The 24,820-nt window shown below is 54.1% G+C and overlaps 1 protein-coding gene and 1 long non-coding RNA gene across 5 annotated transcripts in view; one reads left to right on the plus strand and one right to left on the minus strand.

Moving 5' to 3' along the window:
- Positions 1–1,316: 1,316 nt before the first annotated feature.
- On the minus strand, positions 1,317–9,838 carry LOC132382858 (uncharacterized). The gene is made up of 3 exons (XR_009508483.1): positions 4,897–9,838; positions 3,645–3,771; positions 1,317–2,646 (listed from the first exon to the last, which is right to left on the minus strand). It is a non-coding gene; the product is annotated as an uncharacterized LOC132382858 (long non-coding RNA).
- A 130-nt stretch (positions 9,839–9,968) lies between these two features.
- The window catches only part of LOC132382856 (inactive serine/threonine-protein kinase TEX14-like), a 100,968-nt gene continuing 86,116 nt past the window's right edge, over positions 9,969–24,820 (plus strand). For 3 of the 4 annotated variants that reach the window (XM_059953330.1, XM_059953333.1, XM_059953331.1), the window contains exons 1-4: positions 9,969–10,574; positions 12,680–12,794; positions 15,221–15,386; positions 16,119–16,270. In XM_059953330.1, the coding sequence (XP_059809313.1) occupies positions 10,448–10,574; positions 12,680–12,794; positions 15,221–15,386; positions 16,119–16,270 (560 nt within the window). In that variant the 5' untranslated portion in view covers positions 9,969–10,447. The remainder of the gene's footprint in view (positions 10,575–12,679; positions 12,795–15,220; positions 15,387–16,118; positions 16,271–24,820) is intronic. The other variant, XM_059953332.1, reaches the window with a different exon arrangement.

Consider the following 24,820-nt stretch of genomic DNA (forward strand, 5'->3'; position numbering starts at 1 on the left):
GACGTGTACAGAACAAGGACGTGTAGAGTACAGGGACGTGTAGAGTACAGTAACGTGCACAGTACAGGGATGTGTAGAGTACAGTAACGTGCTCAGTACAGGGACATGTAGAGTACAGTAACGTGCACAGTACAGTGACGTGTAGAGTACAGTAACGTGCACAGTACAGGGATGTGTAGAGTACAGTAACGTGCTCAGTACAGGGACATGTAGAGTACAGTGACGTGCTCAGTACAGGGACATGTAGAGTACAGTAACGTGCACAGTACAGTGACGTGTAGAGTACAGTAACATGCACAGTACAGTGACGTGTAGAGTACAGTAACGTGCACAGTACAGTGACGTGTAGAGTACAGTGACGTGCTCAGTACAGGGACATGTAGAGTACAGGGACGTGCTCAGTACAGGGACGTGTAGAGTACAGTGACGTGCTCAGTACAGGGACATGTAGAGTACAGTGACGTGCTCAGTACAGGGACGTGTAGAGTACAGTGACGTGCTCAGTACAGGGACGTGTAGAGTACAGTGACGTGCTCAGTACAGGGACATGTAGAGTACAGTGACGTGCTCAGTACAGGGACATGTAGAGTACAGTGACGTGCTCAGTATAGTGACATGTAGAGTACAGGGACGTGCTCAGTACAGGGACATGTAGAGTACAGTGACGTGCTCAGTACAGGGACATGTAGAGTACAGGGATGTGCACAGTACAGTGACGTGCTCAGTACAGGGACGTGTTGAGTACAGTGACATGCACAGTACAGGGACGTGTAGAGTACAGGGACGTGCACAGTACAGGGACATGTAGAGTACAGGGACGTGCACAGTACAGTGACGTGTAGAGTACAGTGACGTGCTCAGTACAGGGACATGTAGAGTACAGGGACGTGCACAGTACAGTGACGTGTAGAGTACAGTGACGTGCTCAGTACAGGGACGTGTTGAGTACAGTGACGTGTACAGTACAGGGATGTGCACAGTACAGGGACGTGTAGAGTACAGTGGTGACATTATTCCATAGACTGTAGAAGACTGGGGTGTATAAGCCAATAGGGTGATGGTGCACAGTCTTCTTCCCCAGATTTGGGCAATCAAGAACCAGACGGAACAGGTTTAAGGTGAGAGGGGAGAGATTTTCACGCAGAGGTTGATCTGTAAATAGAATGAGCTGCCAGAATTCTCCAGATACTCAGTAAATCTGCAGTATTCACTGGAACACCATAAACCCCTAAAATCTCCAGATACCCAAACAAATCTTTCAAGGTTCAAGTAAAGTTACTATCAAAGTACATATACGTCACCATATACAACCCTGAGGTTCACTCTCTTGCAGGCATACTCAATAAATCCATAATAGAATAATAACCATTAGAGAATCAGTGAAAGTCCGCACCAGAATGCAAAAGACAACAAATTGTGCACATTCAAAAAGAAATAATAATAATTAATACATAAGCAATAAGTATCAAGAATATGAGATGAAAAGCCCTTGAAAGTGTGTCCATTAGTTGTGGGAACAGTTCTGTGATGGGGCAAATGAAGTTGAGAGAAGTTGGTTCAAGAGCCTGATGGCTGAGGGGCAATAATTTTTCCCAAACCTGGTGGTGGAGTCCTGAGCCTCCTGCACCTTCTACCTGAGATCAGCAGCAAGGAAAGAGCATGTCCTAGGTAATGGGGCCCCCGATGATGGATACTGCTTTCCTGTGACAGTGTATCATGTAGATGTGCTCAATGGTGGGGCAGGCTTCACCCATGATGGACTGGGTCGTATCCACTGCTTTTTGTAGGATTTTCCATTCAAGAACTTTGGTGTTTCCACACCAGACTGTGATGCAGCCAGTCAATATGTTCTCCACTACACATCTATCAAATTTCTCTAAGTTTTAGATGTTATGCCGAATCTTCGCAAACTGAAGGAAGTAGAGCGATTTCTTTGTAATTGCACTTGCATGCTGGGCTCAGGACAGATCCTCTGAAATAATCACACTGAGGAATTTAAAGTTGCTGATCCTCTGATGAGGACTGACTCATGGACCTCTGCTTTCCTCCTCTGGCAGTCAATAATCAGTTCCTCGGTTTTGCTGACATTGAGTGAGAGGTTGTTGTTATGGGGCCACTCAGCCAGATTTTCAGTCTCCCTCCTGAATGCTGATTTGTCATCACCTTTGATTCAGCCCACACCAGTGGTGTCATCAGCAAACTTGAATATTGCATTCTTTGGAGCTGTGCTTAGCCACACAGTCATAGGTGTAAAGCAGGTGGAACAGGGGGCTTAGTGCACAGCCTTGCAGTGCTCCTGTGCTGATGGAGATTATGGAGGAGATGTTGTTGCCAATCCAAACTGACTGTTCTGCAAATGAGGAAACTGAGGATGCAATTGCACAAGGAGGTATTGAGGCCAAGGTCCAAAAGCTTATTGATTAGTTTTGGGAGTGATGGTTTTAAAGGCTGAGTTGTAGTTGATAAAAGGCATATTGATGTATGCATCTTTGTTGTCCAGATGTCCCAGAGTTGAGCGAAGAGCCATTGAAATGGGATCTGCTGTGGACTTTTTGCTCCGGTAGGCAAACAGCAGTGTATCCAAGTCACTTCTCAGGCAGGAGTTGATCTGTTTCATCACAAAACTCTTCATCACTGTGGACATAACTGAGCAATAGTCATTCAGATCAGTCAGATTTATTATCACTGACATATGTTGTGAAATTTGTTGTTTTGCAGTAGTAGAAGAGTGCAATACAAAAAATAATTACGATAGGTTCTAACTGGGTACATTACTGTCTGGTATGCACAAGGTCGAAATAAGCTGCAGAAGATTGTAAACTTAGCTCCATCATGGGCACTAGCCTCTGTAATATCTAGGACATCTTCAGGGAGCAGTGCCTGAAAAAGACGGTGTCCATTATTAAGGACCCATCACCCAGGACATGTCTTGTTATCACTGCTACCATCAGAAAGGAAGTACAGGAGCCTGAAGACACACACTCAATGATTCAGGAACAGCTTTTTCCACTCTGCCATCAGATTTCTGAATGGACATTGCTCCCATGAACACTTCTTCACTATTTCTGTATTTCTATTTTGCACTACTTGTTTCACTATTTATTATGTATATTCAAACTGTACTTCAGATTTCTCTCTATTATGCATTGCAATTATTTGCTGCCACAAAACAACAAATTTCACAACATATACCGATGATATTAATCCCGATTCTGAAGTTACAACAAGAAACAGAAAAATCTGCAAAATGAGAGGGATAGCAGTGTTTATAGGTTCAGAAATCTGACAGTGGAGGACAAAAGGAGAAAACATTGAGACGTACAAAAAAGCTGGATGAACTCAGCAGGTCGGGCAGCATCCGTTGAAAGAAGCTGTTTCGGGTCGAGACCCTTCATCAGGACTAAAGAAGGAGGGGACAAGGGCCCTATAAAGAAGGTGGGGGGAGGGTGGAAAACCAATCAGAGGAAAGATCAAGGGGTGGGGGGAGGGGAAGCAGGGAGGGGTTAGGCAGGAGAGGTGAAGAAGGAATCTAAGGGGAAAGCACTATGGGTAGTAGAAGAAGGCAGAGTCATGAGAGGTGATAGGCAGCTAGAAGAGGAGACAGAGTAGAGGTGGGATGGGGGAAGGGAGAGGGAGGGAATTACCGGAAGTTGGAGAATTCGATGTTCATACCAAGGGGCTGGAGACTACCCAGACGGTATATGAGATGTTGTTCCTCCAGCCGAAGTTTGGTCTCATCATGGCAGTAGAGGAGACCATGTGTGGACATATCTGAATGGGAATGAGAGGCAGAGTTGAAGTGAGTGGCAACCGGGAGATCCTGTCTGCTGTGATGGACGGAGCGTAGGTGCTCGATGAAGCGGTCCCCCAATCTGCATCGGGTCTCGCCGATGTAGAGGAGGCCGCACCGGATGCAATAGATGACCCCCAACAGACTCACGAGAAGTGTTGCCTCACCTGGAAGGACTGTTTGGGGCCCTGAATGGTGGTAAGAGATGAGGTGTAGGGACAGGTGTAGCACTTATGCTTGCAGGGATAAGTGCCAGGTGGGAGATCTGTGGGGAGGGACGTGTGGACCAGGCAGTTGTGGAGGGAACGATCCTTGCGAAAAGCAGAGAAAGGTAGAGAGGGAAAGATGTCCTTAGTGGTGGGGACCTGTTGAAGGTGGCAGAAGTTGTGGAGGATAACATGCTGGATCTGGAGGCTGGTGGGGTGATAGGTGAGGACAAGGGGATCACGGTCCCTGTTGTGGTGATGGGAGGATGGGGTGAGGGCTGAAGTACAGGAAATGGAGGAGATACGGGTGAGGGCATCATTGATGATGGCAGAAGGAAAACCATGATTCTTAAAGAAAGAGGACATTTGGGATGTCCTGGAATGGAAAGCCTCATCCTGGGAGCAGATGTGGTGGAGACGGAGGAACTGGGAATAGGGAATAGAATTTTTGCATTTGGCAGGGTGGGAGGAGCTATAATCAAGGTAGATATGGAAGTCAGTGGGTTTATAGAAGATGTCCGTGGACAATCTATCTCCAGAGATGGAGACTGAGAGATCGAGAAAGGGGAAAGAAGTGTCTGAGATGGACCAAGTGAATTTGAGGGCTGGGTGAAAGAGAAAACATCAAGGGTTGGTCTTCAGGCTCGTGCACTATCTCCCTGACGGCAGTAATGAGAAGAGAGCATCTCCACATGGTGAACTGAACTGACTTTAATTCTTACATCCTTCATATACAGGAGAGTAAAAATCTTCATGTCACGTCTCCATCTAAATGTGCAATGTGCAATTTATAGTAATTTCTAATAAATTGTAAGTACAACAGGATAGTCAATATAACAAAGAAATACAGTTGTGTCAGCGTGAATTAATCAGTCTGACGGCCTGGTGGAAGAAGCTGACCTGCAGCCTGTTGGTCCTGGCTTTTATGCTGCGGTATCGTTTCCGGATGGTAGCAGCTAGAACAGCTTGTGGTTGGGGTCACTCGATTCTTCAATGATCCTTCAGGCCCTTTTTACGCACCTGTCCTTATAAATGTCCAGAATCATAGGAAGTTCATGGGTTGTCCTCACTACTCTCTGCAGAGTCCTGCGATGTGAGGGAAGTCCTTAATGCTGGATGCTGCCTTCCTGTATTCTCAAGATGTTATTGATAATGGGGATGATTTTGTGGGAGGTGGAGCTGGCTGAGCCTGCAGACTCACATAATCCTGTGCATTGGCGCCTCCGTACGGACACTGATGGAATCAGTCAGCATGCTCTCTGCAGTAAATGTGGGGATTTGCTGGAGTGTTTGGTGACTTACACAGGCACAACGTTTGCTGTGCCTCCTTCCTGTGCATCAATGTGCTGGGCCTGGGTGAGATCATAGAACATAGACATCTACAGCACATTTTGGCCCTTTGGCCCACTGTGTTGTGCCGACCTCGTAACCTACTCTAGAAACTGCCTAGAATTTCACTAGCACATAGCCCTCTATTTTTTAAGCTCTGTGTACCTATCTAAGAGTCTCTTAAAAGACCCTATCGTATCTACCTCCACCACCATCGCTGGCAGCCCGTTCCAAACGCTCATCACACTCTGTGTGTAAAACTTACCTCTGACTTCCCCTCTGTACCAATTTCTAAGCACTTTAAAACTGCGTCTCCTCACGTTAGCCATTTCAGCCCTGGGAAAAAGCCTCTGACTATCCACACGATCAATGCCTCTCATTATCTTAACACCTCCATCAGGTCACCTCTCATCCTCTGTTGCTCCAAGGAGAAAAGGCCAAGTTCATTCAATTTATTCTCATTCTTATTTCCAATCCAGGCAACATCCTTGTAAATCTCCTCTGCATTCTCTCTATAGCATCCACATCCTTCCTGTGGAGAGGTGACCAGAACTGAACACAGTACTCTAAGTGGGGTCTGACCAAGGTCTTACATAGCTGTAACATTACTTCACAGCACCTTAACTCAATCCTACGTTTATGAAGACCAACACACCATACACTTTCTTAACAAGCTGTCAACCTGTGCAGCAGCTTTGAGTGTCCTATGGACACGGACCCCAAGATTTCTCAGATCCTCACACTGCCAAGAGTCATACCATTTATATTCTGTCTTCAAATTTGACCTACCAAAATGAACCACTTAACTGGGTTGAACTCCATCTGGCACTTCTCAGCCCAGTTCTGCATCCTATCGATGTCCCACAGTAACATCTGATAACTCTCCAGACTATCCACAACATCACCAACCTTTGTGTCATCAGCAAATTTATTAACCTTCCCTTCTACTTCTTCATCCAGGTCATTCATAAAAATCACAAAGAGGAAGGGTCCCTGTGAAACACCACTGGTCACTGACATCCATGTAGAATACGAACCAACTATAACCACCCTTTACCTTCTGTTGGCAAGCCAGTTCTGGATCCACAAAGCAAAGTCTCCTTGAATCCGATGTCTCCTTCTCTAACAACTTGCCACCACTGAAGTAAGACTCACTGGTCTATAATTTCCTGGGTTATCTCTACTCCCTTCCTTGAACAAGGGAACAACATTTGCAACCTTCCAATTTTCTGGTACTTCTCCCATCCCTATTGATGATGCAAAGATCATCATCTTTGATGAGCAGGTTCAGCAATATCATCTCTCCCTTCCCACAGTAGCCTGGGGTATATCTCACCCGGTCCCAGTGGGTTATCTAACTTAGTGCTTTTCAAAAGCTTCAGCACATCCTCTTTCTTAATGTCTATATGCTCAAGCGTTTCAGTCCACTGTAAGTTAACCTCACAATTACCAAAGTCCTTTTCTGTAGTGGAAACTGAAGTAAAGTATTCAGTAAGAACCTCTGCTACCTCCTCCAACTCTGTGCCCACATTTCCATTATCACAGGTCCTATTCTCACAGGGCTCATCCTCTTGCTCTTCCCAAACTTGCAGAATGCCTTGGGGTTTTCTCTAATCCTGCTCAGCGACATCTTCTCATGGCCCCTTCTGGCTCTCCTAATTCCATTCTTAAGCTCCTTCCAAGCAGGCTTGTACTTTTTTAGAACTCTAATTGTACCCAGTTTCTTGAACCTTCCATAAGCTTTTCTTCTTAACTAGATTTTCTACATACTTTGCATACCATGGTTCTTTAACCCTACCACCCTTTCCCTGCCTCAATGGAACATACCTATGCAGAACTCCATGCAAATGTTCCTGATTCATGCTCCCAAATTCCTGCCTAATAGCATCATATTTCCCCCACCCCAATTAAATGTTTTCCCAAATTGTCTGCTCCTATCCCTCTCCAGTGCTATGGTGAAGCCAATAGAGTTGTGGTCACTACCTCCAAAATGCTCTCCCACTGAGAGATCTGACACCTGACCAGGTTCATTACCCAATATCAGATCAAGTACAGTCTCTCCTCTAGTTGGCTTATCTACATATTGCGTCAGGAAACCTTCCTGAACACACCTAACAAACTCCACCCCATCTAAACTCCTTGCTCGGAGGAGATGCCAGTCAATATTAGGAAAGTTAAAATCACCCATCACAACAACCCTATTATTATTGCACTGTTTCTAGAATCTGCCTCTCTATCTGGTCCTCGATATCCCTGTTACTATTGGGGAGTCTATAAAAACACCTAGTTGAGTAATTACCCCTTTCCTGTTTCTGATTTCCACCCACACTGATTTAGTAGACCATCCCTACATGGCTTCCTCCTTTTCTGCAACCTTCACACTAGCCCTAACAAACAATGCCACTCCCCAGCCTCTTTTGCCTCTCTCCCTGTCCTTTTTGGAATATCTAAAGGCCTGTGCACTCAGCAGCCATTCCTGCTCCCGAGACATCCAAGTCTCTGTAATGGCCACAATGTCATAGTTCCACGTATTGATCCACACTCATCCACCTTGTTTATGATACTCCTTGCATTAAAATAGACACATCTCAAATCATCAGGCCAAAGGCATCTTTCCTCTAACATCTGCCTATCCTTTCTCACAAACTCCCTACAAGCTGTCTCTACTTGTGCTCTAACATCCCCATCCTCTGCTTCTTCACTTCGATTCCCACCCACCTGCAAATCTAGTTTAAACACTCCCCAACAGCCTTAGCATACCTCCCCACCAGCATATTGGTCCCCCTTGGATTCAAGTGTAACCCGTCCTTTTTGTACAGGTCACATCTGCCCCAGGAGAGGTCCCAATGATCCAGAAATCTGAATTCCTGCCCTCTGCTCCAGTACTTCAGCCACACATTTATCCTCCACCTCATTCTATTCCTATACTCACTATCACGTGTCACAGGCAGCAATCCTGAGATTCTCAGCTTCCTTCCTAACTCCTCATATTCTGTTTTCAGGACCTCCCCCTTTTTCTTGCCTATGTTGGTACCAACATGTACCACGACCTCTGGCTGAAAGTCCACTTCAAGGTATCGTGGACGTGCTCAGAAACATCACGAACCCTGGTATCTGGGAGACAAGCTACCATCCTTGTTTCTTTCTTGCGTCCACAGAATTACCTGTCTGACCCCCTAACTATAGAGTCCCTTACTACCACTGACATCCTCTTCCTTTCCCTACCCTTCTGAGCCACAGAGCCAGACTCAGTGCCAGAGGCACGGCCACTGTTGCTTCCCCCAGGTAGGCTGTCCCTCCCAACAGTACTCAAAATGGAGTACTTCTTGTTAAGGGGTACTGCCACAGGGGTGCTCTCCACTACCTGACACCCTCCCTTCCCTCTCCTGACGGTCACCCACTTATCTGTCTCCTATGGCCCCTGGGTGACAACCTGCCTAGTTTCTGTCTATCACATCCTCACTCTCCCAAAGGTCATCGAGCTGCAGCTCCAGCTCTAAGGATCTGTAGCTCGATGCACCTGGTGCAGATGTGGCCATCATGGAGACTGGACATTCCACATCTGGCACTCATAACAGGAAACTGGCCTCACAGTCATACCCACTGGTCTTGTTAGGGGTGGGGGTGGGGCAAAGTAACTTACCTCGCCTCGGCCCATTCATGCCAAAGCCCTACTACTCTGACGTTCGCTCCTTCAACAACCGCACCACCAGACAATGTCTCTCTTTTATTTTGGAGCTTTCTCAGTGTCCTTGTGCGATGACGAGCTACTGTGTCAGTGCATTTCTCCCTGACCTGTGCAAAGCTCACTCTCTCTTCGAATTGACCGGCCTGCCACTAATGCGCCAAGCCCCATAAAATGCCCCTTTTTAAAACCCTTTTCCCCAACCTTTGTGAAGCTCGCTCTCTGATAAGCTCAAGAGCCTTCAAGGAACTTGGAGCTGCTCATCCTTTCCTCTGCTGACCCCTCGATGAGGACTGGTGTGTGTTCCCTCGACTTGCCCTTCCAGAAGTCCACAATCAGTTTCCTGGTCTGGCAGGCATTCAGTGCAAGGTTGTTGTTGCGATACCACTCTCCCAGTTGCATTATCTCACTCCTGCATGCCTCCTCATTAAAATATAAGTGACACTTATCAAGGTATATATGAGGGCAAACGAGACTGGCTCAGGAGGAAATTGGGCTGGCATCGAATAGATGGGCCGAGTATCTGTTTCCGTGCAATCTGGTTGGTGTGTCCTGTAGGAGAAAAACAGTCGAACACTGAGCGCCAAAGATCTCGTGGCAACGGGCTGGCAGAGGTGACCAGGCCGCAACAGTCTCCCCCGATCAGTGGATGGGTGAGTTTGGTCAACCTTGTCCAATCACCGAAGAGGGCAGGGTGGCCTTGTCCAATCACCGAAGAGGGCTGGGTGGCCATGTCCAATCACCGAAGAGGGCTGGGTGGTCTTGTCCAATCACTGAAGAGGGCTGGGTGGCCTTGTCCAATCGGCATATTGCCCACTAATCAGCAAATAATCCTTGGTCATCAATCGAGACTGATGTCTCCGCGCGCTTTTCACTCCGATGCCGGCTGTCAAGCAGGTGCGCATGCGTCCTCCCGCCGCGGTTGGCTCTAACTGCGCGTGCTCCCTGAGGTGTCGCGCCCACCCACCCCAAACTCCACAAGATTTCTCTCGCTTCAAAATGAGCGCCAGGAAAAGGCGACGACGTCGAGAGACTGTCGAAAATGAGGCGCAAAAGCGGTTCAGGAACTGATATGCCGTCACGGGGAAATATTGGGTGGGAGAGGGCACTTGACGTCACTGCGATAGGTTGAATGAGGGGCTGATGTCACGTGCAACAGTTCGGAGGGCGGTGTCACAGAGTAATTTGGACGCGATTACGTCATCGTAGCCTAGGGAATGCGACTTCGAATACGTCATTGTCTCCTCTGGTCACGAAGCAGGGATGCGGTCGCCTTGACGTCACGTGGAGCAGGTGGTTCTGATGTCATCAGGTGAGCCGTTTGCAGCGGCGGGGCAATCGACGTCATCCAGGCAGGAGCGGGTGAGGAAAAGCCTCGGCCACACGGCTCCCCCGGGTGGGGTCTGACCGTTGAAAGCCGCCCCCACCCCGGCAACCATGACGCTGTCACAGGGCTGCCCAGAGCGGTTCGGGTCGAGCCAGGACCTGGATGGCGATGAGGCCCTCCTGCATCTCTGTGCCCGGCGTGGCAGCCGGCGGCAGATGGAGAGGCTGCTGGCTCAAGGTATTCGCGTCCTGACGGGCTTTCAGCATCCCTCACCCTCACCCTGCCCTCTGCTGACTCGGGCACTGAACTCTTCCCAACCCCTGACCCTGGTCACTGGTTTCCCCCACCTCCCCCTGAGCCCAGGCACTGACCTCCCCTTCCCTGATCCCTGAACTATGACACCAACTTCACCCCCACCTCCCCCTGAGCCCAGGCACTGACCATTCCCCTTCCCTGATCCCTGAACTATCACCAACTTCACCCCCACCTCCCCCTGAGCCCAGGCGCGGACCTCCCCTTCCCTAATCCCTGAACTATGACACCAACTTCACCCCCACCTCCCCCTGAGCCCAGGCACTGACCTCCCCTTCCCTGATCCCTGAACTATGACACCAACTTCACCCCCACCTCCCCCTGAGACCAGGCACTGACCTCCCCTTCCCTGATCCCTGAACTATCACCAACTTCACCCCCACCTCCCCCTGAGCCCAGGCACTGACCTCCCCTTCCCTGATCCCTGAACTATGACACCAACTTCACCCCCACCTCCCCCTGAGCCCAGGCGCGGACCTCCCCTTCCCTGATCCCTGAACTATCACCGACTTCACCCCCACCTCCCCCTGACCACTGACCATTCCCCACCCCTGATCCCTGAACTATCACACCGATTTCACCCCCACCTCCCCCTGACCACTGACCTCCCCTTCCCTGATCCCTGAACTATCACCGACTTCACCCCCACCTGCCCCTGAGCCCAGGCACTGACCTCCCCTTCCCTGATCCCTGAACTATGACACCAACTTCACCCCCACCTCCCCCTGAGCCCAGGCACTGACCATTCCCCTTCCCTGATCCCTGAACTATCACCAACTTCACCCCCACCTCCCCCTGAGCCCAGGCGCGGACCTCCCCTTCCCTGATCCCTGAACTATCACCGACTTCACCCCCACCTCCCCCTGACCACTGACCATTCCCCACCCCTGATCCCTGAACTATCACACCGATTTCACCCCCACCTCCCCCTGACCACTGACCTCCCCTTCCCTGATCCCTGAACTATCACACCGACTTCACCCCCACTTCCCCCTGAGCCCAGGCACTGACCATTCACCTTCCCTGATCCCTGAACTATCACACCGACTTCACCCGCACCTCCCCCTGAGCCCAGGAGCTGACCTCCCCTTCCCTGATCCCTGAACTATCACATCGACTTCACCCCCACTTCCTCCACCCCTGATCCCTGAACTATCACACTGACTTCACCCCCACTTCCCCCTGAGCCCAGGCACTGACCATTCCCCTTCCCTGATCCCTGAACTATCACCGACTTCACCCCCACTTCCCCCACCCCTGATCCCTGAACTATCACACCGACTTCACCCCCACTTCCCCCTGAGCCCAGGCACTGACCTCCCCTTCCCTGATCCCTGAACAATCTCACCGACTTCACCCCCACTTCCCCCACCCCTGATCCCTGAACTATCACACCGACTTCACCCCCCACTTCTCCCTGAGCCCAGGTACTGACCTCCCCTTCCCTGATCCCTGAACTATCACACTGACTTCACCCCCACTTCCCCCACCCCTGATCTCTGAACTATCACACCAACTTCACCCCCACCTCCCCCTGACCACTGACCATTCCCCACCCCTGATCCCTGAACTATCACCAACTTCACCCCTACCTCCCCCTGACCACTGACCTCCCCTTCCCTGATCCCTGAACTATCACACCGACTTCACCCCCGGTTACCCTAGCCCAGGCACTGACCATTCCCCTTCCCTGATCCCTGAACTATCACCGACTTCACCCCCACCTCCCCCTGACCCAGGCCACTGACCTCCCCCACCTCTGATCCCTGAACTATCACACCGACTTCACCCCCACTTCCCCCTAATCCTGGCAACTGACCTCACCCACCTCTGATCCCTGAACTATCTCACCGACTTCACCCCCACTTCCACCGATCCCAGGCAGTGATCCCTCTCCTTGACCCAGGACAGTGACAGTGACCTTTTCCCACCTCCTGATCCCAGGGACTGATCTCGCTCCTCTCATTGACCCCTGACCTAGGGCACTGATCTCTCCCCTCACCTGGTGACTGAATGCTCTGGTGTTGCAGGTTGTCCACCGGATGTGAGGAACAGCGCCGGTGAATCCCCCCTCTACGTCGCTGCCACTCGGGGGCATTCGGACCTGGTCCATCTGCTGCTGAGTAGTGGGGCCAATCCCAACCTGTGAGTGGCCTCGCTCTGCTGGAGCTGCGTGTTGTCTTGAGGCAAATTAGGGTGGATAAATCCCCAGGGCCTGATGAGGTGTTCGATGGGAGTAGACGAAGACCAGGTTGGAATGGACTAGATGGGTGAAGGGCCTGTTGCTGTGGGAGGCAAGTCCTGCTGCAGGAGTGCCAGTGGAGATATTTAAATTGTCCTGAGCTACAAGACAGAGATATTCTAAGGGACTGGTTATGTTTATAAATATTTGGATGGACAAAGACTGGTTAGGGATTGTCAACATGGCTTTGTGTGTGGTAGATTGTGTCTAACCAATCTTACAGAGTTCTTTGAGGAAGTTACCATGAATGGTGACGAAGGCAAGGCAGTGGATGCTTCCACATGGACTTTAGCTCAGCATTTGACAAGGGAGGCTGCTCAGGAAGGTTCAGTCACTTGGCAGTAGTAAACTGGATTAGTCATTGGGTTTGCGGAAGAAGCCGGAGAGCGTTGCCTCTCTGACTGGACACCTACAACTAGTGGAGTGCCGCAGGGTTGGTGGGGTGGGATACGTTGTTTGTCATTTATATCACCGATCTGGATAATAATGTGGTGAACTGGATCAGTAAATTTGTGGATGACTCCAAGACTGGGGGTGTAGTGAACAGCGAGGAAAACTATCGTGGCTTACAGAGGGATCTGTATCAGCTGGAAAAATAGCAGATGGAATTTAATGCAGACAAGTGTGAGGTTTAGCACCTTGGTAGGACCAACCAACGTAGGTCTTGCAGGTTGGGCACTGAGGAGTGTAGTGGAAGCAAGGAATCAGGGAATACAGGCACATAATTCATAATTCATAGGCTGGCTGGTGGCGTAGTGGTATCAGTGCTGGACTTCAGAGTGAAGGCTCCCGAGTTCGAATCCAGCCGGCTCCAGAAAACCTGGAGAGGGATGGGCTCTGCCAGGTTTCAGATGCCGGAGGTGCGCCGTACGATGAGCAATCACCGAAAAGATCGGTGCAAAAAGCTTGTCATGAAGGCGCCCCAACGACTCCACCAGGAGTTAAGGGTACGCGCGGACACACACACACACACACACACACACACACACACACACACACACACACACACACACACACACACACACACACACACACACAATCATTGAAAGTTGCATCACAGATAGACAGGGTCATAAGGAAAGCTTTTGTCACATTGGCTTTCATAAATCCATGTACTGAGTACACGAGATGGGATGTTGTGTTGAAGTTCTATAAGATAGTGGGACCACATTTGGAGGATTGTATGCAGTCCTGGTTACTGACTTAGAAGAAGATTGAAAGAATGCAGAGAAAATGTACAAGGACGTTGCTGGAACTTGACAACCTGAGCTAGGCAAAAGTTTAATAGAATAAGGTTATTCCCTGAAGCATAGGAGATAGACAGAGATTAGATAAAAGTAAACAAAATTATGAGAGAGATAGATTAGGTAAATATATAAAGGCTCTTTTCATTGATGTTGGGTGAGATTAGAACATAATGTTTAAGGGGAATCTTCGTCAGTCAGAGGGTACTGAGAGTATGGAACAAGCTACCAGCAGAAATACTGGGTGTGAGCTTGATTAAGAGAAGTTTGAATAGGGACATGGATGGGAGGGGTAATGGAGGCTGTGGTCCGGGTGTAGGTCAATGGGAATAGGCAGAAGACTGGGTTGGAATGGACTAGATGGGCTGAAGGGCCTGTTGCTTTCTATGACTATATTGCGTAGGTAGAAAGAACTACTTCAGGTGGAATATCAGTTGGTTCATCATTGTCACAGGTACCAAGGTACTCATTGTTCAGATAGACCAGATCGTTACACAGTGCATTGAGGTAGAACAGAGTAAAACGGTAATAGAATTCAGAGTGAAATGTTACATTTACAGAGAAAGGGCAGTGCAGGCAGACAGTAATGTACATGGGCCATGACGAGGTAGATGGTGAGATCTAGGGAACGGGTGAAGCTGTCCTTGAACCTGATGGTATGTTTTTTCAGGCTTTTGCGTTCTCTGCCAGATTGAAGTGGGGAGAAGAGAGAATGTTGGGTGGGTGAGGGTCTTTGCTGCTTTACTGAGGCAGTGTGAAGTGTAGACAGAGTCCATGGAGGGTCAGGTAGATTCTATGACGTGCTGAGCCATGTCCACAACTCTGCGGTTTCTTGCGGTCATAGAAAGAGCAGCTGCCGGACTGAACTGGGGCACTGATAAAAACGAAGGAAGGCCGACTGGGATGAGCTGCCTGAGTAAGTAGAGGCTTTCTTGTCTGTGGTTGGACCAGGACCAGGACAGGCTATGGCTGATGCTCACATTTAAACTCGCAGTTTAGCACAGCGTGCTGGATTTGTGTTTGGTGGCGTGGGTGGGTGCTCTTAACGCGTGTCCCGCTGACCTGTTTCCCCTCCCGCACTACAGTCGCTGCCACAGCGGGAGCACGCCTGTCCACGCTGCGACCTTCTCCTGCCTCCCTGACGCATTGGCCACTCTCCTGGACACTGGAGGGGATCTCCGGTTACATGACAGCCTGGGGCGATCACCCGAGGACTGGGCTCGTGCCGCTGGCTCTCCGAAAAACCGCAAGGTAGGGTGAGGGAGTGAGGAAGGAATGGAGTGTCGCATCCCTGAACACCTGACCCATCTGTGTCCCCCATTGCTTCACACTCCCATGGACTCTTCACCTCATCTGCCACTCACTCTTGCCCCTCTCTCCCCTCTGCACTCCTCACTCTCTCCATTCCCTCTCTGACCCTCCCAATCCCTCACTGATCTCCACTCTTTTTTTGCATAGTAGGGGAATTAAGGATTATGGGGAAAAGGCAGGGAGTTGGAGCTGAGTCCATGGCCAGATCAGCTATGATCTTAATGAATGGCGGAGCAGATTCGAAAGGCCAGATGGCCGACCCCTGCTTCTATTTCTTATGTTCTATCTATCTCTCATCCTATCTCTCTGAATCCACCTCTCTCTATCCCTTACTGTTTCTGTCACGCACTGGTTTTCTCTATACCTACCCCCTCTCCCCCTTTCTGTTTCCTCAAACTCAATTCCTCTACCCCTCTCCACCCACCCTCCTACCCCTACTGACTCCTCCCCTACCCCCTCCCCATCCAGAACACCCCTCTCCATTACAAACCTTCCCCTCCCCATCCGGACCACCTCCTACCCTCCAGATCCCCCTATCCGTCCTCTTCCCTCTTACCTGTCCCCTCCCCCTACCAGTCCTCCCTAACCCCCCTGACCCTCCCTCTACCTCCCATAGTTAGTGCAGGCTGCCACTCAAACTGACTGTCCCTTCTCTCCCCCCCCCCCCCCCAGGTGCTGGAGCTACTGAGCCGGTACCGGGCGCGAATGAGTCGGCTGATACGACAGAGTGAGTCGGTCAGGGGACCGACACTGCTACGCTCCTGCAGTTCAGCTCCTCTCCTCCAGTACCCCAGCTGCCCACGGCTGCCTCTGCCCCATCTCAGGTAGGTTCACACCGGCCTCTGTTTACCTTTGGCCCATATCCCTCCAGAGCTTTCCTATCCTTCAAAAGTACCTGCCTCAACTGCTTCTGGCAGTTCATTCCATATACAGACCATCTTCTGGGGAAGAAAAGTTTTTTTTTGGGGTTCCTCTTAAATCTCTCCCCTCTCAACTTAACCCTGTGCGCTCTGGGTCTTGATTCCCCACTCCTGGGGTAAAAAACTCTGCGCACTCACCCTATCTGTGCCCCTTGTGGGTTTATAGATGTCTGTAAGGTCACCCCTCAGTCTCCTTTGCTCCAGGGAATGAAGTCCCAACCAGTCCACCCTCTCTCCATAATTCATTCCATACATAGACCACTCTCCAGGTGGAAAATAGCCTCTAAATATCTTCCCTTGTGTAAAACTATGCCTTCTAGTCCTTGCTTCTGGTGTTAGTGCCCCCACCTGGGAACACAGCCTGCACACCACCATCTTCAGTGTTCCCTGTTGTTTGAGAACCATTCTCCCTGCAAGCCAATTACCACAGTTCAAGTCCATTTCTAGCCCCTCCCCTTGTGGTATTCCATTCCCCCCCACCCATTCAGTAATTAGCCCTTGCACCTCATCCAGTCCATGCCAGCCAGATTTCTATCTGAGCTAGTCTTAATTACTCACGTTTGGCCCATATCCCTCCCAACCTTTCCCATCCTTGTACCTGTCCGAGTCTCTTTTAACTATTTTTAAAGTCTCTGCCTGCCTCAACCACTATCATTGGCAGCCTGGTCTGTAAATTAACCAAACTCTGGTGGAAAAAGTTGACCTGTGGGTCCCCTGTAAATTTTTCCCATCTCACCTTAAACCTGTGTCTTTTTGTTGTAGAATCTACTCTGGGGAAAAAAATGTAACCACTCACCTTATTTAGCCCTCATGATGTTTTAAAACTCTGCAAGGTCCCCTTCAGCCTCCCACAGTCCATAGAAAACTGTCCCAGTCTCCTTATAACTCGAGCCCTCCAATCCCAGCAACATTCCTCTGAATCTTTTCTGCATCCTTTCCAGCTGAATCACATCCTTCCTATAGCAGGGCGACCGGAACTGAATACAGTACTCCAAGTGTGACCTTACCAACGTCTTGTACAACAGCATCATAATGTCCCAACTCCTGTACTCAGTCTCCTGACTGATGAAAGCAACATGCCAAATGTCTTCTTCACCACCCAGTCTACTTGCGATTCTACTTTCAGAGAACAATGTACCCCTCTACAACACAGCTACAAACTCCTGCCCTGATTTGACTCCCTAACCTGCATTACTTCACCGTTCTCTGGGTTCAATTTCCTCTGTGTTTCTTGCCCATTATCCCCAAATAATCCAGGTCCTGTTGTAACCTTATGTTAGGGTCTCCATCAGGGAGGAGATACAGGAGCCTGAAGACCCACACTCTGATTTAGGAACAGCTTCTTCCCCTCTGCCATCAGATTTCTGAATGGCAAATGAACACATGACCACAGTCTTGCTATTCCTCTTTTGTAGTACCTATCTGTCTCGTTATTGTAACTAACCGTTGTGTCTTGCACTATACTGCTGCCTTGAAACAACAAATTTCACAAAATATGACAGTGATATTGAACTTGATTCTGAGACAACTTTCCAACCCTGTCCACCACACCAGCAGAGTTAGTGTGGTCTCCCTGTCCACCACACCGGCAGAGTTAGCGCGGTCTCCCTGTCCACACCGGCAGAGTTAGCGCGGTCTCCCTGTCCACCGCACCAGCAGAGTTAGCGCGGTCTCCCTGTCCACCGCACCAGCAGAGTTAGCGCGGTCTCCCTGTCCACACCGGCAGAGTTAGCGCGGTCTTCCTGTCCACTGCACCGGCAGAGTTAGCGCGGTCTCCCTGTCCACCGCACCAGCAGAGTTAGCGCGGTCTCCCTGTCCACACCGGCAGAGTTAGCGCGGTCTCCCTGTCCACCGCACCAGCAGAGTTAGCGCGGTCTCCCTGTCCACCGCACCGGCAGAGTTAGCGCGGTCTCCCTGTCCACACCGGCAGAGTTAGCGCGGTCTCCCTGTCCACACCGGCAGAGTTAGCGCGGTCTCCCTGTCCACTACACCGGCAGAGTTAGCGCGGTCTCCCTGTCCACCACACCTGCAGAGTTAGCGCGGTCTCCCTGTCCACCACACCGGCAGAGTTAGCGCGGTCTCCCTGTCCACACCGGCAGAGTCAGCGCGGTCTCCCTGTCCACCGCACCAGCGGAGTTAGCGGGGTCTCCCTGTCCACCACACCGGCGGAGTTAGCAGGGTCTCCCTGTCCACCACACCGGCAGAGTTAGCGCGGTCTCCCTGTCCACACCGGCAGAGTTAGCGCGGTCTCCCTGTCCACACCGGCAGAGTTAGCGCGGTCTCCCTGTCCACACCGGCAGAGTTAGCGCGGTCTCCCTGTCCACACCGGCAGAGTTAGCGCGGTCTCCCTGTCCACACCGGCAGAGTTAGCGCGGTCTCCCTGTCCACACCGGCAGAGTTAGCGCGGTCCCCCTGTCCACCGCACCGGCAGAGTTAGCGCGGTCTCCCTGTCCACCGCACCAGCAGAGTTAGCGCGGTCTCCCTGTCCACCGCACCGGCAGAGTTGGCGCGGTCTCCCTGTCCGCACCGGCAGAGATAGCAGGGTCTCCCTGTCCGCACCGGCAGAGTTAGCGCGGTCTCCCTGTCCACCACACCGGCAGAGTTAGCGCGGTCTCCCTGTCCACACCGGCAGAGATAGCAGGGTCTCCCTGTCCACCGCACCAGCAGAGTTAGCGCGGTCTCCCTGTCCACACCGGGAGAGTTAGCGGGGTCTCCCTGTCCACACCGGCAGAGTTAGCGCGGTCCCCCTGTCCATACCGGCAGAGTTAGCGCGGTCTCCCTGTCCACCGCACCAGCAGAGTTAGCGCGGTCTCCCTGTCCACACCGGCAGAGTTAGCAGGGTCTCCCTGTCCACCGCACCAGCAGAGTTAGCGCGGTCTCCCTGTCCACACCGGGAGAGTTAGCGGGGTCTCCCTGTCCACACCGGGAGAGTTAGCGGGGTATCCCTGTCCACACCGGCAGAGTTAGCGCGGTCTCCCTGTCCACCGCACCGGCAGAGTTAGCGCGGTCTCCCTGTCCACCGCACCGGCAGAGTTAGCGCGGTCTCCCTGTCCACAACACCAGCAGAGATAGCGCGGTCTCCCTGTCCACACCGGCAGAGTTAGCGCGGTCTCCCTGTCCACCGCACCGGCAGAGTTAGCGCGGTCTCCCTGTCCACCGCACCGGCAGAGTTAGCGCGGTCTCCCTGTCCACACCGGCAGAGTTAGCGCGGTCTCCCTGTCCACACCGGCAGAGTTAGCGCGGTCTCCCTGTCCACACCGGCAGAGTTAGCGCGGTCTCCCTGTCCACACCGGCAGATTTAGCGCGGTCTCCCTGTCCACACCGGCAGAGTTAGCGCGGTCTCCCTGTCCACACCGGCAGAGTTAGTGCGGTCCCCTTGTCCACCGCACCGGCAGAGTTAGCGCGGTCTCCCTGTCCACACCGGCAGAGTTAGCGCGGTCTCCCTGTCCACCACACCGGCAGAGTTAGCGCGGTCTCCCTGTCCACTACACCGGCAGAGTTAGCGCGGTCTCCCTGTCCACTACACCGGCAGAGTTAGCGCGGTCTCCCTGTCCACCACACCGGCAGAGTTAGCGCGGTCTCCCTGTCCACACCGGCAGAGTTAGCGCGGTCTCCCTGTCCACACCGGCAGAGTTAGCGCGGTCTCCCTGTCCACACCGGCAGAGTTAGCGCGGTCTCCCTGTCCACCACACCGGCAGAGTTAGCGGGGTCTCCCTGTCCACACCGGCAGAGTTAGCAGGGTCCCCCTGTCCACCGCACCAGCAGAGTTAGCGGGGTCTACCTGTCCACACCGGGAAAGTTAGCAGGGTCTCCCTGTCCACACCGGCAGAGTTAGCGCGGTCTCCCTGTCCACCGCACCGGCAGAGTTAGCAGGGTCTCCCTGTCCACCGCACCAGCAGAGTTAGCGCGGTCTCCCTGTCCACACCGGGAGAGTTAGCGCGGTCTCCCTGTCCACCGCACCGGCAGAGTTAGCAGGGTCTCCCTGTCCACCGCACCAGCAGAGTTAGCGCGGTCTCCCTGTCCACACCGGGAGAGTTAGCGCGGTCTCCCTGTCCACCGCACCGGCAGAGTTAGTGCGGTCTCCCTGTCCACACCGGCAGAGTTAGCGCGGTCTCCCTGTCCACCGCACCAGCAGCGTTAGCGCGGTCTCCCTGTCCGCACCGGCAGAGTTAGCGCGGTCTCCCTGTCCACACCGGCAGAGTTAGCGCGGTCTCCCTGTCCACACCGGCAGAGTTAGCAGGGTCTCCCTGTCCACCACACCGGCAGAGTTAGCGCGGTCTCCCTGTCCACACCGGCAGAGTTAGCGCGGTCTCCCTGTCCACACCGGCAGAGTTAGCAGGGTCTCCCTGTCCACCACACCGGCAGAGTTAGCGCGGTCTCCCTGTCCACCACACCGGCAGAGTTAGCGCGGTCTCCCTGTCCGCACCGGCAGAGTTAGCGCGGTCTCCCTGTCCGCACCGGCAGAGTTAGCGCGGTTTCCCTGTCCACTGCACCGGCAGAGTTAGCGCGGTCTCCCTGTCCACACCGGCAGAGTTAGCGCGGTCTCCCTGTCCGCACCGGCAGAGTTAGCGCGGTCTCCCTGTCCACCACACCGGCAGAGTTAGCGCGGTCTCCCTGTCCACCACACCGGCAGAGTTAGCGCGGTCTCCCTGTCCACCACACCGGCAGAGTTAGCGCGGTCTCCCTGTCCACACCGGCAGAGATAGCAGGGTCTCCCTGTCCACACCGGCAGAGTTAGCGCGGTCTCCCTGTCCACACCGGCAGAGTTAGCGCGGTCTCCCTGTCCACACCGGCAGAGTTAGCGCGGTCTCCCTGTCCACACCGGCAGAGTTAGCGCGGTCTCCCTGTCCACACCGGCAGAGTTAGCGCGGTCTCCCTGTCCACACCGGCAGAGTTAGCGCGGTCTCCCTGTCCACACCGGCAGAGTTAGCGCGGTCTCCCTGTCCACACCGGCAGAGTTAGCGCGGTCTCCCTGTCCACACCGGCAGAGTTAGCGCGGTCCCCCTGTCCACCGCACCGGCAGAGTTAGCGCGGGTTCCCTGTCCACACCGGCAGAGTTAGCGCGGTCTCCCTGTCCACCACACCGGCAGAGTTAGCAGGGTCTCCCTGTCCACACCGGCAGAGTTAGCGCGGTCTCCCTGTCCACACCGGCAGAGTTAGCGCGGTCTCCCTGTCCACACCGGCAGAGTTAGCGCGGTCTCCCTGTCCACACCGGCAGAGTTAGCGCAGTCTCCCTGTCCACCAAACCGGCAGAGTTAGCGCGGTCTCCCTGTCCACATCGGCAGAGTTAGCGCGGTCTCCCTGTCCACACCGGCAGAGTTAGTGTGGTCCCCCTGTCCACCGCACCGGCAGAGTTAGCGCGGGTTCCCTGTCCACACCGGCAGAGTTAGCGCGGTCTCCCTGTCCACTACACCGGCAGAGTTAGCGCGGTCTCCCTGTCCACCACACCTGCAGAGTTAGCGCGGTCTCCCTGTCCACCACACCGGCAGAGTTAGCGCGGTCTCCCTGTCCACACCGGCAGAGTCAGCGCGGTCTCCCTGTCCACCGCACCAGCGGAGTCAGCGGGGTCTCCCTGTCCACCACACCGGCGGAGTTAGCAGGGTCTCCCTGTCCACCACACCGGCAGAGTTAGCGCGGTCTCCCTGTCCACACCGGCAGAGTTAGCGCGGTCTCCCTGTCCACACCGGCAGAGTTAGCGCGGTCTCCCTGTCCACACCGGCAGAGTTAGCGCGGTCTCCCTGTCCACACCGGCAGAGTTAGCGCGGTCTCCCTGTCCACACCGGCAGAGTTAGCGCGGTCTCCCTGTCCACACCGGCAGAGTTAGCGCGGTCCCCCTGTCCACCGCACCGGCAGAGTTAGCGCGGTCTCCCTGTCCACCGCACCGGCAGAGTTAGCGCGGTCTCCCTGTCCACCGCACCGGCAGAGTTGGCGCGGTCTCCCTGTCCGCACCGGCAGAGATAGCAGGGTCTCCCTGTCCGCACCGGCAGAGTTAGCGCGGTCTCCCTGTCCACCACACCGGCAGAGTTAGCGCGGTCTCCCTGTCCACACCGGCAGAGATAGCAGGGTCTCCCTGTCCACCGCACCAGCAGAGTTAGCGCGGTCTCCCTGTCCACACCGGGAGAGTTAGCGGGGTCTCCCTGTCCACACCGGCAGAGTTAGCGCGGTCCCCCTGTCCATACCAGCAGAGTTAGCGCGGTCTCCCTGTCCACCGCACCAGCAGAGTTAGCGCGGTCTCCCTGTCCACACCGGCAGAGTTAGCAGGGTCTCCCTGTCCACCGCACCAGCAGAGTTAGCGCGGTCTCCCTGTCCACACCGGGAGAGTTAGCGGGGTCTCCCTGTCCACACCGGGAGAGTTAGCGGGGTATCCCTGTCCACACCGGCAGAGTTAGCGCGGTCTCCCTGTCCACCGCACCGGCAGAGTTAGCGCGGTCTCCCTGTCCACAACACCAGCAGAGATAGCGCGGTCTCCCTGTCCACACCGGCAGAGTTAGCGCGGTCTCCCTGTCCACCGCACCGGCAGAGTTAGCGCGGTCTCCCTGTCCACCGCACCGGCAGAGTTAGCGCGGTCTCCCTGTCCACCGCACCGGCAGAGTTGGCGCGGTCTCCCTGTCCACACCGGCAGAGTTAGCGCGGTCTCCCTGTCTACCGCACCGGCAGAGTTAGCGCGGTCTCCCTGTCCACCGCACCGGCAGAGTTGGCGCGGTCTCCCTGTCCACCGCACCGGCAGAGTTGGCGCGGTCTCCCTGTCCACACCGGGAGAGTTAGCGCGGTCTCCCTGTCCACACCGGGAGAGTTAGCGCGGTCTCCCTGTCCACACCGGCAGAGTTAGCGCGGTCTTCCTGTCCACACCGGCAGAGTTAGCGGGGTCTCCCTGTCCACACCGGCAGAGTTAACGGGGTCTCCCTGTCCACCACACCGGCAGAGTTAGCGCGGTCTCCCTGTCCACCGCACCGGCAGAGTTAGCGCGGTCTCCCTGTCCACCGCATCGGCAGAGTTAGCGCGGTCTCCCTGTCCACCGCACCGGCAGAGTTAGCGCGGTCTCCCTGTCCACCGCACCGGCAGAGTTTGCGCGGTCTCCCTGTCCACACCGGCAGAGTTAGCGCGGTCTTCCTGTCCACACCGGCAGAGTTAGCGGGGTCTTCCTGTCCACACCGGCAGAGTTAACGGGGTCTCCCTCTCCACCACACCGGCAGAGTTAGCGCCGTCTCCCTGTCCACACCGGCAGAGTTAGCGCGGTCTCCCTGTCCACACCGGCAGAGTTAGCGCGGTCTCCCTGTCCACACCGGCAGAGTTAGCGCGGTCTCCCTGTCCACACCGGCAGAGTTAGCGCGGTCTCCCTGTCCACACCGGCAGATTTAGCGCGGTCTCCCTGTCCACACCGGCAGAGTTAGCGCGGTCTCCCTGTCCACACCGGCAGAGTTAGTGCGGTCCCCTTGTCCACCGCACCGGCAGAGTTAGCGCGGTCTCCCTGTCCACACCGGCAGAGTTAGCGCGGTCTCCCTGTCCACCACACCGGCAGAGTTAGCGCGGTCTCACTGTCCACTACACCGGCAGAGTTAGCGCGGTCTCCCTGTCCACTACACCGGCAGAGTTAGCGCGGTCTCCCTGTCCACCACACCGGCAGAGTTAGCGCGGTCTCCCTGTCCACCACACCGGCAGAGTTAGCGCGGTCTCCCTGTCCACACCGGCAGAGTTAGCGCGGTCTCCCTGTCCACACCGGCAGAGTTAGCGCGGTCTCCCTGTCCACACTGGCAGAGTTAGCGCGGTCTCCCTGTCCACACCGGCAGAGTTAGCGCGGACTCCCTGTCCACCACACCGGCAGAGTTAGCGCAGTCTCCCTGTCCACCACACCGGCAGAGTTAGCGCGGTCTCCCTGTCCACACCGGCAGAGTTAGCGCGGTCTCCCTGTCCACACCGGCAGAGTTAGCGCGGTCTCCCTGTCCACACCGGCAGAGTTAGCGCGGTCTCCCTGTCCACACTGGCAGAGTTAGCGCGGTCTCCCTGTCCACACCGGCAGAGTTAGCGCGGACTCCCTGTCCACCACACCGGCAGAGTTAGCGCAGTCTCCCTGTCCACCACACCGGCAGAGTTAGCGCGGTCTCCCTGTCCACCGCACCGGCAGAGTTAGCGCGGTCTCCCTGTCCACCGCACCGGCAGAGTTGGCGCGGTCTCCCTGTCCGCACCGGCAGAGATAGCAGGGTCTCCCTGTCGACACCGGCAGAGTTAGCGCGGTCTCCCTGTCCACCACACCGGCAGAGTTAGCGCGGTCTCCCTGTCCACACCGGCAGAGATAGCAGGGTCTCCCTGTCCACCGCACCAGCAGAGTTAGCGCGGTCTCCCTGTCCACAACGGGAGAGTTAGCGGGGTCTCCCTGTCCACACCGGCAGAGTTAGCGCGGTCCCCCTGTCCACACCGGCAGAGTTAGCGCGGTCTCCCTGTCCACCGCACCAGCAG

The sequence above is a fragment of the Hypanus sabinus genome, chromosome 29, assembly GCF_030144855.1.
Source record: "Hypanus sabinus isolate sHypSab1 chromosome 29, sHypSab1.hap1, whole genome shotgun sequence".
Taxonomy (NCBI): Eukaryota; Metazoa; Chordata; class Chondrichthyes; order Myliobatiformes; family Dasyatidae; genus Hypanus; species Hypanus sabinus.